Genomic DNA, 16,587 nt, shown 5'->3' with positions numbered 1-16,587 from the left:
TAAAATGGGTGTATTTTATAATATGTGAATTATGTATAAAAGGTAATGGTTTTTTACATAGCAATATCTGCACTTACTGTTATCTAGCTCTTTCCCATGGCTATACAGTACTATGAATTCCTTTAGTTAATCTAAGAATTTGGAGACTAACATGGGTGGTCTAATTGAGCATCACAATTGCAATTGACCTTTCTGTCCCCTGAGCTCTTATAGAACTTTGGACCTCATGTTCTATCTCTTGTTGTGCACATCCTAGTGCCCCAGGTTGGGCCTCCTCAAGGGCAGGAGCTTGGTACAATTGTCACAGTTCTTTACTTAAAACTTACCTCTCAGCTCATGTTAAATGATGCATTACTGGAGAGCAATTGGGATGGGAAGTCCTGAGTTTCCTGTCAACAGAGATGTTCAGGAGAAGACTGAACAGCCCTGTATTAGGAATGTTATAAAGTGTTTCGAACGTTAGATGACGGTTGGACTAGAGAAGTTCTTTCCCAGCTCTTATTTCTGTGAAAGGAAAGCTTCCAAGGGGATAAGACATTTCTCCCCAAAGAGAAATGACCCAAAAAGTTAGGAGGGACAGTAGCCATTCTGACAATCCACTGACTACAGACAGTGGGGTTCACCAGCAGAGTGGGATTAGATGTCTATTACCAAGCATATGAGGTTGAATTAGAAGCAAGGGAAGAATATAATTTTGAAAATATACAAGTCAGACATTCTATTATAAAATCTAATAGAAGGAATTTCATAAAGCAAAGGTTCATGTAAGAAGTCCCCTCAAAAGAAAAGATGGGTGGTAATGTGGGCATGGGTCACCTGAGAATGGCAGATTCATAGAATTGCCCTTTCATTCCACTCTGTGAGGCCAAGACTCCCCACTCCTGTGGCCTTCATCTTTAAGATGAAGGGAGGAATTTAGTACAAGGTCAAAAGGTCTACAGATCCTCCCACCAGACTCTTTTGCATATAATCATCATTGTGACCTTTAAGCCTAAATTCACTCATCTACAAAATGAGGGTGGTGATAATTATAGGATCACTGTGAGGATTTGATAAGACAATGCACGTCAAATTTTTAGTTAAGGCCATGGCACATAGAAAGTGCTTAGTAAATCCCAACTATGATCATGATTATAATTTTTTTTTACCTTTTCCATCCTTAAATGATATGTCCTTGTACATAACCAGTACTCCAGAGGCAGTAAGTAGGAGTGCTATTTCACAGTCTCGGTACCATGCCGTGTCCAACAACCTGTGCTGTTCTCTAACATGCTCATATAAATGATCTTTACTGCATTAAAATCAGAAACTTGAGGAGAATGGGGCTTTTCCTTTTTAAGCTTCATCTGTGCAATCCCAAGGAGTTTTGTATGTGATTTTTTTATTTTCCAGTCAACCTCATTTACACAGAAATGTACTCTAGGTTGAAAGTTCCATGAAATTCCATGAGAGCAGACACCTGTAAGTTAGGCCCAAGGCCTAGCTAGGTACTTAGCATTTAGTAGGAGCTCAATAGATTTTAGGTGAGTGAATATGATCTCTTTTCCAAAAGTCTTATACACAGGTCGTGTTTGACAGAATCTCTAGTGGCTGTGTTGCTATGCAGCAATGAGTGCAAGGTTAATACATTGCAAACATAGCTGTGATCATCCTGAGCAATCATTTAACCTATTTACAGCAACTGGAAGATTATTTCTCAGCTGTATGAAAATAAATAAGAAATAATTCATGCTTCATGTTCCATGTCCTTCATATTGAGGTCTTCTTACTGGTTTAATTAGTTAGTAAAGGGCAGTTTACTTTCCTTTCCACCTTTTGTCAAAAATTCTAAAGGCTTTAAGAAAAATGACTCAGGAAGTGAAACAGCAGAGCTCCTGGTGTTATTTATAAACTCTGTGCTGGAAACTATTTCAGGGCATGTAGCAGCAAATCTCAAGCACCATTTACTTTACCCCATAATTCTGTAGTTTGAATATAAATGATGGAACAGCTAATGACATGTTACCCCACAAAGTAGCATTAGCTCTTTTATCATCATCAGGCATTTTTTTTTTTAAAGAATACACAGAAATGTATAAATTGCAGTTTATCTCACCACAAAAGCTTTTAATCAAATGTACTGTAATTATATTTTGGGTGACGACTGAGAATAATCACTGTTTCTTCATTACAAGGATTGTCCAAAAAATTACATTAATGAGGGTCAACCATAATAGCATTGGGAATTTAGCTATATTTAAATGTTAAATTTGCATCTCAGCCTTGTCCATTCCCTATAAATGGATTGTCATGGGCCAGGATCTTTTCATGAGCGTTGGCATTTAGTGGGTATTCCTTGAACTGATGTTTTAGTTTAAGTGAAATGTGTTTGCATTAAAAGCGTATTGATTTCCCAGGCTCTTTCTTATACATTAGTTTCCTTTGTTTGGGAATTCACAAAGCCTTTCATGTTTAGCTTATTTTTCTATTGCTGCATAATGATTTTTAGAAGGTCATATTTCAGAAAATTTGTGTAAAAACAAACAAACAAAAAAAAACACATCCCTTTAGCAGATAGTCAATTAGAGGGGCTGCATTTAGCTGCCAAGTGGGAACCTGCCAGGTGACTAAGAAAGAAAAACGCTATTTGCATAAATAAAATGAAAGCATATTAGAATAATTGAGCCAAATTCACTATATTTTTCACCGTTGTCAACGTCTAACTTTGCTCCATCTTCAATTGGGTGCACCCTCTCAAAATAGTCTCATTTCTCTTTGTAACCCAGTGTGGCTTAATCAGCTGTGAGTTATACTAGATCCCTTCAAATGGACAATTTTTAACCTGTCCTACTTATGGAGGGAGTGGGGGGATCATGGAGTTCCATCGTGAAACTGGGAGAGCCTTTGCAGGTTCTTAAGATTATCCAAATGATACCAGACGTCAGGTGGACCTCCTGATACAGAAATATTTATTGTTTCTGTTCTTTGTCTCATAGCCAGTTAGTTCCCTCCCCTTCAGTCCTACAGCAACTCAACCTTTTTGACTGTCAGTATAGTTTAATCAAAGTTTCTTTGAATAGGTAAAACCCCTCCCTTCTTGTTGTTTACAACATTCTTTTATCTTTTTAAAGATTGTAAAAACAAGCCAAGGCTTCCTCTTACAAAAGCCATGATCTCTTTTCCCTTATTAAGTATGTGTTTAAGTGCTTACTAACCAACCTTAGATTTTATAACCCATTAATGCCTGGCCATGTGGAAGCAAGAATCACTAGTCAGAGGATCATAGAGTCTGCCTTGTGACCTCTCTCATGAATGAACATAACACCAGTTGGCTTCCACTACCAGAATCATTTAACAGTGTGTGACAAAATTGGGACTCCAGTTCTATCGTGTCGCCCAGGCATTCCTGCGATACTTCTGCTAAACAGCCTCGCAGAATTATCACTACTTAGTATGGGAAGTAGGGCTAGAACAGCATGTCCATGTAATCCATCCAATTGGTCCAATCCTCTGTATTTGCCAGAAGAATGGGAGCTGGCGAGCAGATACAAAGGTTTATATCTGCTAACACCTGCCTTCTACTGCACAGCAGTTTTGTAACTTTTTTTGTATCTGTAGGCAGAAATCAAAATCTGTCAATTTGAACACAATTATAGAAAAACCATGGTGACTTTAAGGCTTTCCACACTGAAAACAATCTTCCCACTCTTTTCAAGTCAAAGACCCATATGCATTGACTATTCTCACAGTGTGCGGAGTCAGACACAATGTGTACTGATGCTTTCTTAGTGAGCATCGCCTCCCAGGTGTGGTGAGAACTGCAGAAAGGCATGTACAAGGAGTCACATCGGCTCAGACAGGTGGGAACTGTATTGACATCAGGCCATAAAAGAAGAGTAGGCAATTAGTTCTGTATGGACAAAGGGAGAGTAATAAATTGAGGCTGATACATAAACGTGAGTAAGATTCAAAATTACCCCTCTCGGAAAAAGTGTCAATATCAGTTTGTGTTGCAAAACCAGGTGGAAGGAGAGAGTGGTGTGGGTGTTTGTCTATAGTTCTATATGAAGCTATGAATACACATGTACACACATGTACTGCCTATGAATGTGATTGCTCTTTTAAGGTTTGTAGCTGGATGGTAGTAAATTATAATTTTCTAAAACGTAAAATCATGACTCCCATGTGAAAGGTGTGAGTCAGGTCAGGAGAGAAATAAGATATTCAGGGGCAGGTAGGTGTGGACAACAAGCCCAATATTATACATATATATTTATATTTACATATGTGTCTCTATGTATGTGCATAAAATTTATACTTATCCTCCTCCCAGTCCTTCTCATACTTGGAGAATATGCACTCCCATACAGGGAGAAGGCAGAAGGCAGAAGGCCAGCCCTCTGTTGGTGGCCAGTTTTTTCAGTGTTCTTGTTTATTTGTGTAATCCTGGATAAAATCATAGAGTGTGGCTTTGTGAATCACTTAACTTTTGAGAGGAAACATAAATGTGATTGTTCTTTAAAGTTTGTAGGTGAGAGGTATTAAATTATAATTTTCTAGAAGGTAAAATCATGATTTTCATGCAAATATAAAATGAACACATTGCATAATTTATTCAATTAATTAATGACAGAATCAGTAAGACATTAACACCAACTTACAGAGCATTGAGAAACTAAGTTTAATAAAGAAGTACTAGGATAAGATTGCTAGTTAGATAGAAACTGGTTAATGTCTTAGAGGCCAACTAACCTTTGGGATTATCTATTCTATGGGACAGAAATCACTTTCATCTCTACTAAACAAAAATCTATGGACTGACATGTTACATCACTAAGTCTGGGAACTTTAATCAATAGTAAGCTGTGAGTCAATCTAAGTACATTCTCCTAGAAATCATTGAGTGGACTTCACAACTGAATGACATTGAAAACATGTGCTGCCAACCTTTTTGCCTTATTTCAAGCTGTGGATAATTTCCATACCAGTGGTGAAAGGTACAGAAAGTTATTGCATAGTACATAATAGAGCATTTCGATCTCAGCTTATATATGAAATATCCCATGTTTTTGGTAAAGAGAACCTACTTGTCATTCTCCAAGGCAGGAGCATAGAGTAGAATCCCCAGACAGTAGGATTCACTTACCAAAGTTGCTGTAGAGAAGGAGAATGAAGCCAGGGTTCATCTTTGCTTTTGTCCCATTAGATATTTAATAATTCTTTCATTTATTCCTTCAGTGATTCCACAGATATTTATTAAGCATCTACTATGTGACAGGCATTGGGGACTGGGGTGACAAAGACAAAGTCCTTGCCTTTATGGGGCTTACATTCTAATGGGAAAGACAGGCAGCAAATAATAAAAGCATTACAAGAATAATATAATTTTAGGTAGTAGATACTGCAAAGAAAAAGAAACAAAAAGCAGTATAAGTGGGACAACAAGTGGTCAGAGAAAAGGAGGGGGTTTTAGGTAGAATGGCCATGAACTCCCAGGAGGATTGACAGACCCTGCAGAGTGTTGCCTAGCCAGAGCAGCGGTGGGGCTCTGCTGTTCATCTTTTCAGACATAGCCCCAGGTTTGCTGAGCCCACTCAATGAACATAATCCAAGCCTTTACTCTGTTTCATGGCCGAAGATGCCTCCAACTCAAATTTTCATCTCCTTGTCATGAGGTAGAAAAGGGGATAGAGGACCAGAACAGCAAATGGTTTTCCATTGAGGATAAAGTGCTTACAGATTCCCTGGGATAGGGCAGTGAGAGAAGGTACAGAAAACCGGTTAGGAGTATGGTTTTTAGATTAGAGACACCTGGGTTGGACTCCTGTCTCTACAACTTTAGACAAGTTAAGTCTATTTTCCATTTGCTAATAACATGTGATCACTTTCCCATGGGGTCATGGGGAGAATTGAATAAAATAATCTTCAGAAAGTCATAGGCACACAGAAAGCACTCAACAAAATAGTATTCTTCTTGTTATTCCCACATTTGGATAGTCTGTAGTACCATCTTCAAGTAGCAGTGCTGAATTAGTCTTACTACTGCCAGACAGTTCTTCAACTTTATGGAAAGATGAATCATTATCACAGAGCTTAGGTACATGAGAACTGGAGGTCCTCCAGGTATGTTGGTGTTGACCTAAGCTATGTAGTAAAAGTTATCCCAGAAAATTATCCTACTCCAAGTTTTCCAAAGAGATAGTAGGTGCAGAGGCTTAGTGACACACCTGAAACTTTTTAGCACAGGTTTGAAGATTCTTGGGTAGGTTGAGAGTTTTGAAACGAAAATTATAATACTTTCCATGGAATTTTCATCAGGGATTTTTTTTCATTTCCTGTCCTATCCTTTGTTTTACTATTTCTTTTCTTTCCCTCTTAAAAGTTGATTTCTCTTCTGGAGAACTATGAGTTATGAAGCTATTAATTAGCTGCTTCTCACTCTAATTTTCAATGAGATTTAATACAGTAGGGATAAAACTGCCCCTTTTGAAAAGAGAGATTAAATATCTACAAATATCATGAATTTATTTTCTAGTTGTTTTGGTAATGATGTTTTTTCATTTTATAATTTTGCTGAAAGAAATAATAATTTTAATTAAATTTTAAATGTATTTTTTAGATTTTATAGATTCTAGGGAGACTAAATTATCTTACAGGGTATAAGACCATAATGTTCTTTTGTAACGCCATAATTATTATGATCAGGGGAATATCTGTAAAACATCCCATTGCAATTAAATTGCATACCTCAGACTGTTCAATATCTGTTTATAAAGGAGAAATGGCTTTTCCACAGCTGTTTGCCTGTGGGTGCATTCTTCATGCAACACTGCAGCAGCCAATGTATGCACTGAAATAACAGACTTCAAACTTTCAAAGCTTTCAAATATCTGCTAAAAACGTCACATAATACAAATTGCTTAATTTGTGTACAGGAAAACCCACTAATTACACATGAATGAGAGTCAGCCTTCAATAATGGGGCTATGAGAATCCCTCATGTGTGCACCCATCCATCTCCCCAGGAATTAGCAGGTGTTCAGTCTTGTTCCCATGTGCCACACCGACCAGTCAGTGCTGGGATCTGTCTGTGAAGACTAGAATCTGCTGAGAACAGCATGGGGCAGGTTGGATATTTCTCACAATGTTCATTGGACCATCATCACCCAGTCACACAGCTGGAAAATATTTTCTGAAATGAATATTTACAAAAAAGATTTAGAGAGGAGAGGGAAGAAGGGGGAAGGAAAGGAGGAGAAGGAAAAATAATCCAATCCTGGGTCAAAACGAGGTCATACACAATAGACCTCCTGATCCAACTGTCCCATCTTTAAGAACAATCATCAGAACTTTGACTTGTTAAATTAGAATTTTAAGTTTTTCAAGTCAAAATTAATGATCATGCTGTTATGGATATGTTGGGTCATCCTTGTGGTTATATATCATCTATAATAAAGTATTAATTGAGCACCTGTGTATCCTCACCAGCATCTTGAATGTTGAGTAACATTAGCTCTATTTCATGAGTGAGGAAAATAACTCTAAGTGGCCTTCTATAATTTGCCCAAAGTCACCTAGTTATTTAGAAAGAGAGTTTGAATTTGAACCCAGTTCTATCTTCTCTTAGTTGTATTTCCCTGCCTAGGTCCAACTTCTCCTTGGTTGACATGCTAAGGATATGTCTTCACATTCTTAAATTCTAAACCTCCCTAAGAAATAATTTTCTAACAGTGAACTGCTCTAATAAAGTGGTAGTTTTGTTTCCAGGGGGTAAATTTGGGCCTTTAGAGCAGGCTTCTTTTTGCCAGCTTTCTATTTCTAAAACGCATTTGATGATTCCCTGTTCAGAGCTCATAAACCTGTCAAAAGACCCTGTTCAGTTTATCCCTAGGGATAGTTAACATTTACCCCACTCTGGATGTCAGGTACTCTCAGAAATTGAAATGCAGCCTGTCCCTCAGTGCTGGTCTTTTAGATCAGTAGCTGTCACTGCTAAAATGTCTCCTAGGAATCACAAAGAAAAAGCTGCAAAGCAGCCGATAGGCCCACCCTTGTATCTCCTGCAGTTATCAGCATTCTCATTGGTGATGTCAAATTTTCTGGAGTTGTTTTAGTTTTGTAATATGTTCACAGGAATTTAGATGATCTCTGAGGAAATGTCTTCCTTAAGTCACTAATTCTAAGGGGAAGCAGCCAAATTCCCACCAATCTGGCAGTCAAGTTCTTTTAGTCTAAGACAGAAAGGAAATTTCAGAGGCCTGGAGAGAGCATGCACAAATATTTCTTGCCTTTATTTTTTCAATATGGAATTTGGAGACTTTTCTGTCAGTCACCAGACAGTGTCTTTAGGAAGCTTGGAATGGGAGGAAAACAGCGAGATGCATTCTGTCTGCTGGAATGAAATGTCCTTTCCTGTTTCTGACATTCACAATTCTGATTCATCTTCCATTCTCTCTTGGTGACTTCCATGCTTTGAACTCCTTGATTTTATCTTTAATTTGTACATGAATTTGACATCCACCTGATACTCTCTGCAATCCAGAAAGCGTATGCTCCCCACCAGCTTCAACTAATTCTAAAATGTCATGGTTTCTGTTTAAATGCTTCCAGCCACTACCAAAAGTAAATACATAGATTTGTCTCCCCTGGTTGAGTGCTGTGAGCTCATGGTATAGTCTTCTGGTTTTAAAAAGGATTTTTGGCCTTTCCATTGGGAAGTTTGGTTATAGTCATCCATATGCTTTCCAGAGATTTTAGAGGCTGGAATGTCATCATCTGGTCTTGGTCTTTGTCACCTGTACCCCACACTGTCTTCCCCAGCTGTCTCCTCATATCCATGATCATTCACACAAATCCACTTCCACATTTTTCTGGAGCTTTTCCCTAAGGAGCTGTTCCAGTCTCCCCACCTTCCTGCCTACTGGCTCCCAAGAGCTCCCCATTTACATTTAGTCTGTTTTCAGCCTTATATTTAGGACTTTCCACAGTTGTTTGCCAACTTTATCTGCCAGTAATTAACCCAAGTAACCCCCTATATCACCCAAACTGGAATACTCACATACACAGTTCACCTGGAATGTCTGTGCCCCATCTCAGTCTGTTGCTATCCTAAGTACTTGTGCTGGATAGTTTCTTTTACCACTCCATATCATCCCTTCCCATTTCCTACCCTAGACAGTGCCCTGGAGGCTACCTGTTATCGACTGCATTAACAAATCAGCCTTGACCTCTGGATTATGATTGGGTTTGGCCAAGGGGAGGCCCCGTGGGAGATGGGAGGCACAGCAGGGGACTGATGATTCCCTAGCTTCTTTTAAACACACTTGTCTTCTGGTGGCCCTCTCCCACAGCTCTAACTGCAGCTATAGCTGCTTTCTTCTTTGCCTTTTAGATCTGCCAGTGACAATGGCTGTACGTGTTGCTTGCCAGGGGCACTTCAGCATCCCTTACTGCTTTTATTTAACCCTGACTACGCTTTGTAAATAATTCTCTCATTAAATTCTCGAAGTTACTTTCCTGTAGTGTCCCATCTGTTTACTATAAGTACTCTGACTGATATAGTACCCTCAAGGACCAATTTATTCATAAAATTTGCTGATTTCATTCATTCACTCAACAATATACATTCATCTTCTATTTGGTGCTATGTTATAGGCATTGGTGACAAAATGGGGAACAAAACACCAACCTTGCCTTCAGGGAATTTACAACATAGTAGAAAACCAGAATTGAAACAATCAATTATACCAAAGGATGGTGAAGATTATCATAAGAGAAGTATGCAGAGCACACAGCAAGGAAACCTAGTCCAGGGGTCTAACTACATGAGCTATGCACCATTTTTTCTTTGGCCTTCCCTGATAGCACTCAGTATATTCTGACTGTGGTATTACTACTGTGGACACATTTTCTCTGCCTCTACTGCAGAATAAGCTTCTGAGAGTAGAGACTGTATCTTTTTCACCTTTATATCCACCTCAGTCCTTAGCCTACTGCCTAGACTATTGTAGGAACTCAAGTATTTATCCAACTGAATTGGATTGAACCTTCTGAACATTTGTGGACCTTGGCTCTAGAGGGCCCACATACTGAAGGTTTTATGTTATCAGGCTGAGTGATGGTGAGAGCCCATCCTTTCTGAGCTACTAGGCTAACAGAAAACATATTTTACTTATTTAGAAAGAAAAATCAGTGAAGAACAAGAACCCTCCTCAACATATGTGAAGGGTTTGACAGTATTGGTAGCTTAATACACCCTGTTTTGGATATTTGCTGACAGCCATTGGAGCCATTAATTGTCATGGCTGACAGTTGAGCTTTGCATTACACTTCCTTTTTGCCTCAATGGCTGTGTTATGTTTAATAGCACTATGGCTGAACTTAGTGTTAAATATGAATGAATGGAGGTAAATCCAAATTCTGCTCCAGAGCAAGGAGTTTGGGGGATAGATAAGGGAAAACCTTGGCACAAAGTTTTTAAAAGTTGGGTTGGGGTAGAGAAAATTTAGACAGCATCCTGAGGCAGCAAAGGGCTCAGGAACAGTGAAGTATCTAATGCACAGAACAGGAAGCAGAAGATTGGGAGAAGAGTGCTCTGGCAATTTGGTGGACCAGAGATTCATAGATATACTAATCCCATGGCTTAGCAGGAGGCAAAGTAAGAGGACTCCTTAGAGGTGAAATATGGTAACATGAGAATCTATAAGGAAAAGAAAATTTTGGAACCTAAAATTTGTCTGAGGTTCTCAGCCAGTCCCTGTTTTTCTAGAGTGCAGGTTTTAATGAGCAGTGAGTGCATGTGGGACAGGAGACAAAACGTGGGGCCCTAGTGTCCTTATATCAGATATTGATTAACTTTAGATTTATTAAGATAAATATACGAGCTATGATTTCTAAAGTCTCCACTGGTAGAATTAGAACAAAGTGTGTAACTTTCAAACTCGTAGAGTGGGGGCAGAAAAAGAAGAAATGAGAGGAGGAAAAAAGAATCAAATAAAAAAAAGGCAAGAAATACAGAAAAAAAAAAAAAAACCTAGAAAACAAAATGAACAAATCAAAAGCAAAAACTAAGATCGTATAAATGAATCGAATTTAATAATAATCACTATCTACATAAAGTATGTATATTCTCCAGTTAAAAATCAAAAATTTTTAGACTAGATTTTTAAACTTCAATTTTAAACTATTTATAAGAGAAACCCCTAAAAACATAAGGACAGAGGAAGACTGCAACTAAAATGATAGGTAAAGACATACTAGGTTAAACAGGAGTTGCTGTATTGAATATTAGGAAAAACTGGGCTTCAAGACAAAAAGCATTACTACAAATGAAGAGGAAGACTACATATTAATAAAGATGTTCAATTTACCAGGAAGATATAATTCTAAATGTATGTGCCCCTAATAGCATAACTTTGAAATATGTAAAAAAGAAATTGGCAGAACTGTAAGAAAAATAAACACATCCAAAATCACGGAGGGACATTTCCATACATCTCTTTCAAAATTAATAGATCAAATAGACAATAAATCTATAAGGAGTTAAAAGATTTAAAGACACAATTAACAAGCTTGATCTAATGGACATCTGCAATACACTGAAAACACATTCTTTTCAACACATGGAACATTTATAATAATAAATCATACAAAAGCCCAAACAAAATTCCAAGAATCTATATCATACAGCCCACATTCTCTAATGGTTAAATTAGAAATCAACAATGAAAAAATAACTAGGGAAGCCCCATACTTTTGAAAATTAAAAAACACATTCTGGGCCAGCCCGGTGGCTCAGGCGGTTGGAGCTCCATGCTCCTAACTCTGAAGGCTGCCAGTTCGATTCCCACATGGGCCAGTGAGCTCTCAACCACAAGGTTGCCAGTTCGATTCCTTGACTCCCACAAGAGATGGTGGGCAGCGCCCCCTGCAACTAAGATTGAACAGGGCACCTTGAGCTGAGCTGCCGCTGAGCTCCCAGATGGCTCAGTTGGTTGGAATGCGTCCTCTCAACCACAAGGTTGCCGGTTCAACTCCTGCAAGGGACGGTGGGCTGCGCCCCCTGCAACTAGCAATGGCAACCTGACCTGGAACTGAGCTGCACCCTCCACAACTAAGACTGAAAGGACAACAACTTGAAACTGAATGGCACCCTCCACAACTAAGATTGAAAGGACAACAACTTGACTTGGAAAAAAGTCCTGGAATTACACACTGTTCCCCAATAAAGAACTGTTCCCCTTCCCCAATAAAATCTTTAAAAAAAAAAAAAAAGAAAAAAAGAATTAACCTAAATGTTAATAATTTGGAAAAGTGACCTGTCACTAAATTCATTAAAAAAACAACAACATTCTAACACATGAATCAAAGATAACAATCAAAGTAGGAATTAGTAAATATTTAAAACTGAATGATCGTGAAAATACTCATCAGAACTGGCAGGATATTGATAGTAAAACTGTATCAAGGGGAAGATTGTAGCTTTATTTCTTATGCTAAAGATAAAGAAAGTCTGCAAAGTAATAGACTGAGCATTCACCTCAGGAAGTTAGAAAAGTGAATAAACCCAAAGAAAGAAGGAGGGAAATAGTAGAAATACAAGTAAAAATCAATGAGAGAAAAACTACTATACAGTAGAAAGTATCAAAAAAAAAAAAATTGACTTCTTTTTTTGTGTGCAAAAGACTAATACACCTGACAAACTACTGGCAAGATTGATGAACAAAAAGAAGACACTAGTAGCTAATATTGGGAATGAAAAGAGCATCCCTATAGATGCCGCAGACGTTAAAAAATGACAAAAACAAGTTATTATTTACCACTTTTTGATGATTATTTTGAATATTTGAGCAGAACACAAATTCCTAGAAATATATACTCCCAACCTTAATTCAAGAAGAAATACAAAACTTGATTAGCCCAATAACCAGGAAAGATATTGAATCATTAGTTAAAATTTTTACCATAAAGAAAGCATCAGACTTAGATGGTTTTGTAAGTTCTACAAAATAACCAGTAAATGAATCATTCTAATTTTATACAAACTATTCCAGAGTGTAGGAAAATAAATGAACACTTGGCATTTTATGAATCAGATATCTTTAATGCTAAAAATGGATAGCTACAAACAGAAAATGCTCTTTTTAAAAAAAATTTATAATTACAGTTAGCAATAAAAAGTATAAGCCATGGAGGCAAGAAAACTAATAAAAGGTATGCAAAACTATATTACAAAACTTTAAAGACTTTACAGAAGATTTAAATAAACAGAAATACTTATCAACACACCATTTTCATGAATAAGAACACAATATCCTAATTAAATGTGAGTTTTCCCCAAATTGAGATTAACATAATTCCCATCAAAATCCAAAAATATTTTTGTAATATTTTAAAATGATTGTAAACTTTCTAGAAGAGCAAGTGGTCAAGAATAATAAGATACTTCTTCTGAAGAAGGAAGAGGAGAAAGTAAGGGAACTTGCCCTGCCAGAAAACGAGGATTAGAAAGCAACAGTAATTAAAATACTATGGTATTGCCACAGGAATAGACAAATAGACCAGTGGAACGGAATTAGAAATCTCCAAAATACACCCACACATGTAAGGAAACTTGATATATGGCAAAATTGACACTGCAGATCAGTGGAAAAGGAGGATGTACTAAGTCAATAAATTTTGCTGAGACAAATGGCAAATAAAAATAAAGCCTACTGTACACAAAAATCAATTTCAATTCTAAGTGGATGAAGAATTTAAAAATGAAAGTCACAACTTTAAAAGTTTTAGTACATCAGAGAGCATTTTTATGATATTAGAATAGGGAAGGATTTCTTAAACAAGATGTAAAAAGTAAAAATCATGAAAAGTTCATAAATTCAACTGTATCAAAGTAAGAATGGCTATTCATCAAAACACATAATAAACAGAATAGAGAGCCACAAATTTGGATATGATGTATACACACTACCAACAAAAGATTAGTATCTAAAATATATCAAGAACTACAAAACAGTAAAACAAGACAAACAAATCAATTGAAAAATAGGCGAAAGGCACAAGTAAGCATTTCACAAAAGAGAAAACACAAATGACAGAAAAATACGTATATGAAAACATGTCCAATCCCATCAATAATTTTAAAAATTAAAGCCTAGTGAGACATTATTTCACACCCACCAGATTAGCAAAAATTTGCTTGACAATACCCAGTGCCAGAGAGAATGTGAAGCAAGAGAACGTCTCTTATAGTGACAGTAGAAATATAAATTGAAAAGGAAAACATTTTGGAATTACCTGATAAAATTAAACACACTCATACTCTATAACCCAGCAATTTCAGTCCTACATTTAGACCCTAGAGAATGCTGATAGCAGCATGTAACAGAAAATTGTTATATGAGTACAAAAAGCAAGTCACACAGAATCACAACAGGATGGTGACCCCTGAAGGGAGGAATGTATCTACAAGTGGTGGAAAGGGTGGTGGGCATAGCTCAAAAAATAGGTTTCAGAGGGACTGGTAATATCTTTCTTGCAATGAATTCTAGACATATGAATAGTTTTTATATTGTCACCCTTGATAATATACATTTATATTCTCTACAGTCTTATGTATGATGGTATATTTCACAATAAAACAGTAAGTATTCAAACAAATAAATAAGGCAATAGACTAAACAACTACAGTGGAATCCATAAAATGGGCCCAGCAGGTTTTGAAGGATGGATGTGACACAATGAAGAGTCCCTGAGGCTCTGATCCATGACTGAAATTATTTTAGAGAAAAGCTTCACTAGAGTGAGAAGAAAGCTTTTAAGTGGACCAGAGACTTCTACTGGTGCCTTTGGAGGTTGCCAGGGAATTTCATGGGAAGTAAATGAACAATTTGAGAGGGCAAATGAGTAAAGGAGTACTGACATCCCTTTGTATACAGGAAGGTACATAATTGGCACTCTTGCAGATACAAAGAAAGATATTGTCTTGTTTTATAAATATGAAGACATTTGTATCAGCTACTTAAACAAATAAAGGTTTATTTTCACTCTCTTAGCAGGAAGTCCAGAAGTAGGAGGTGCAGAGCTTGTTCATAGGGTTAGCAATATTCTCAAAATCCAAGCTCCTTCTGTCTTTCCACTCTGCCATTTTTAGTGTGTGGGCTTTTTGTCCCATGTAGCTTCAAACTTTTCATCTATCTTTAATGTGTCATTAGGGTATTCTGAGTTTTTTGTCAGTAAAGACTTACATAGAACTCTCTCATGGTCTGCCACTCATATCCTAGTAGTCAGAATGGTGTCACATGGCCATTCCTTGCTGCAAGAGAGGCTGGGACAGTAACTCTTCTGCCCTTGTGGCCTATATAGTAGGAGAAGGCAAGAATGAAGTAGAAATGATTGGCAATGGTTTCTGAGCAACTATTCAGCAGTGTTTGTCAAAATACTTCATTAAGAATTCTTCCTCTTTTCTTCCCAGGAGCCAGTCTACTTGATGACTTATATAAGTATTTCTCCTTCCATCACTCCCGTGGAGACACCATTACTGTCATGGATCCAAAGCAGATGAATGTTGCTGCCGCTGTTTGGGCTGTTGTCTCTTACGTCGTTGCCGACATGGAAGAAATGTTGCCCAGATCCTAGCAGGAAAAAGAAAGAAAGCACTTTTGCCATTTCTGGCCAGAAATCCTGGTTCTTCAGCTTCAGGAAACCCTTCTTCACCTAATAATTTCATCTGATGCATTTTCAAAGCACATACTTTTTCACACTATCTATTATTATCATCTTTCTCGATAGTTTCAAAATTCTTTGTAGATTAAGGAATGATTCCAATCCCCACATAGAATCCATATACAGTATGAATCATAGTGGGGGCGTTTCTTTGTACCACCTATATAAAAAATATTGTAACTATTTTGAAAGTAAATACTGGGTAAATCTTTGGAAGATCTCCAATTTTTATGTGTATATTTATGAACGTTAAATCAAATACAGTGACACTAATTTTGGTTTATGTTATTTATTGAAAGAGTAGAGGAATGCACAATTGTAGAACAGTCTTAGTTGAATGTACGGAGGCATTTGGCTTTATAATTTGTACTTTTACTAGGATTTTTAAACTAAGTTGGGATTTTCAATTAAAAGAAAAAACAGATGTCACCATTTAGGGGGAAAAACAATCAAGGGTCAGCTGGTCAGCTCAGTTGATTAGAGCACAGTGCTCTTAACAACAATGTTGCTGGTTGGATCCCCATATGGGCCACTGTGAGCCGCACCCTCCACAACTAGATTGAAACAACTACTTGACTTGGAGCTGATGAGTCCTAGAAAAACACACTTAAGTAAATAAAAGTTTAAAAAAAAAATCAAGTATGTATAATCCCATTGCTATATTAAACAAGAGTACTAGGGTTTATCAGCAGATAAATGATAATACTATTTTACATTTATGTTTTGTATATTTCATATAATATTTTATGAAGTTGGGGCTTATTCACATTTTGCTGATAAAAGTATTGAGACTCAGAGAAACTAAATAATTTTCACAAGTTCCTTTAGAGCAAAAATATTGATCTCCATCCACTCTGGGGACAATCTCTACTATTCTTCTACACT

At 37.1% G+C, this 16,587-nt stretch overlaps 1 protein-coding gene across 1 annotated transcript in view; it reads left to right on the top strand.

The window, feature by feature from the left end:
• The window catches only part of CPQ (carboxypeptidase Q), a 565,463-nt gene extending 549,488 nt beyond the window's left edge, over positions 1 to 15,975 (top strand). The window contains exon 8 of the mRNA XM_088799038.1: positions 15,452 to 15,975. Within this exon, the coding sequence (XP_088655164.1) occupies positions 15,452 to 15,615 (164 nt within the window). The 3' untranslated portion in view covers positions 15,616 to 15,975. The remainder of the gene's footprint in view (positions 1 to 15,451) is intronic.
• Positions 15,976 to 16,587: the final 612 nt, after the last annotated feature.

The sequence above is a fragment of the Rhinolophus sinicus genome, chromosome 6, assembly GCF_057876585.1.
Source record: "Rhinolophus sinicus isolate RSI-liver-muscle chromosome 6, RSI-T2T, whole genome shotgun sequence".
Lineage (NCBI taxonomy): Eukaryota > Metazoa > Chordata > Mammalia > Chiroptera > Rhinolophidae > Rhinolophus > Rhinolophus sinicus.
This window is presented reverse-complemented; position numbering and strand designations above follow the sequence as displayed.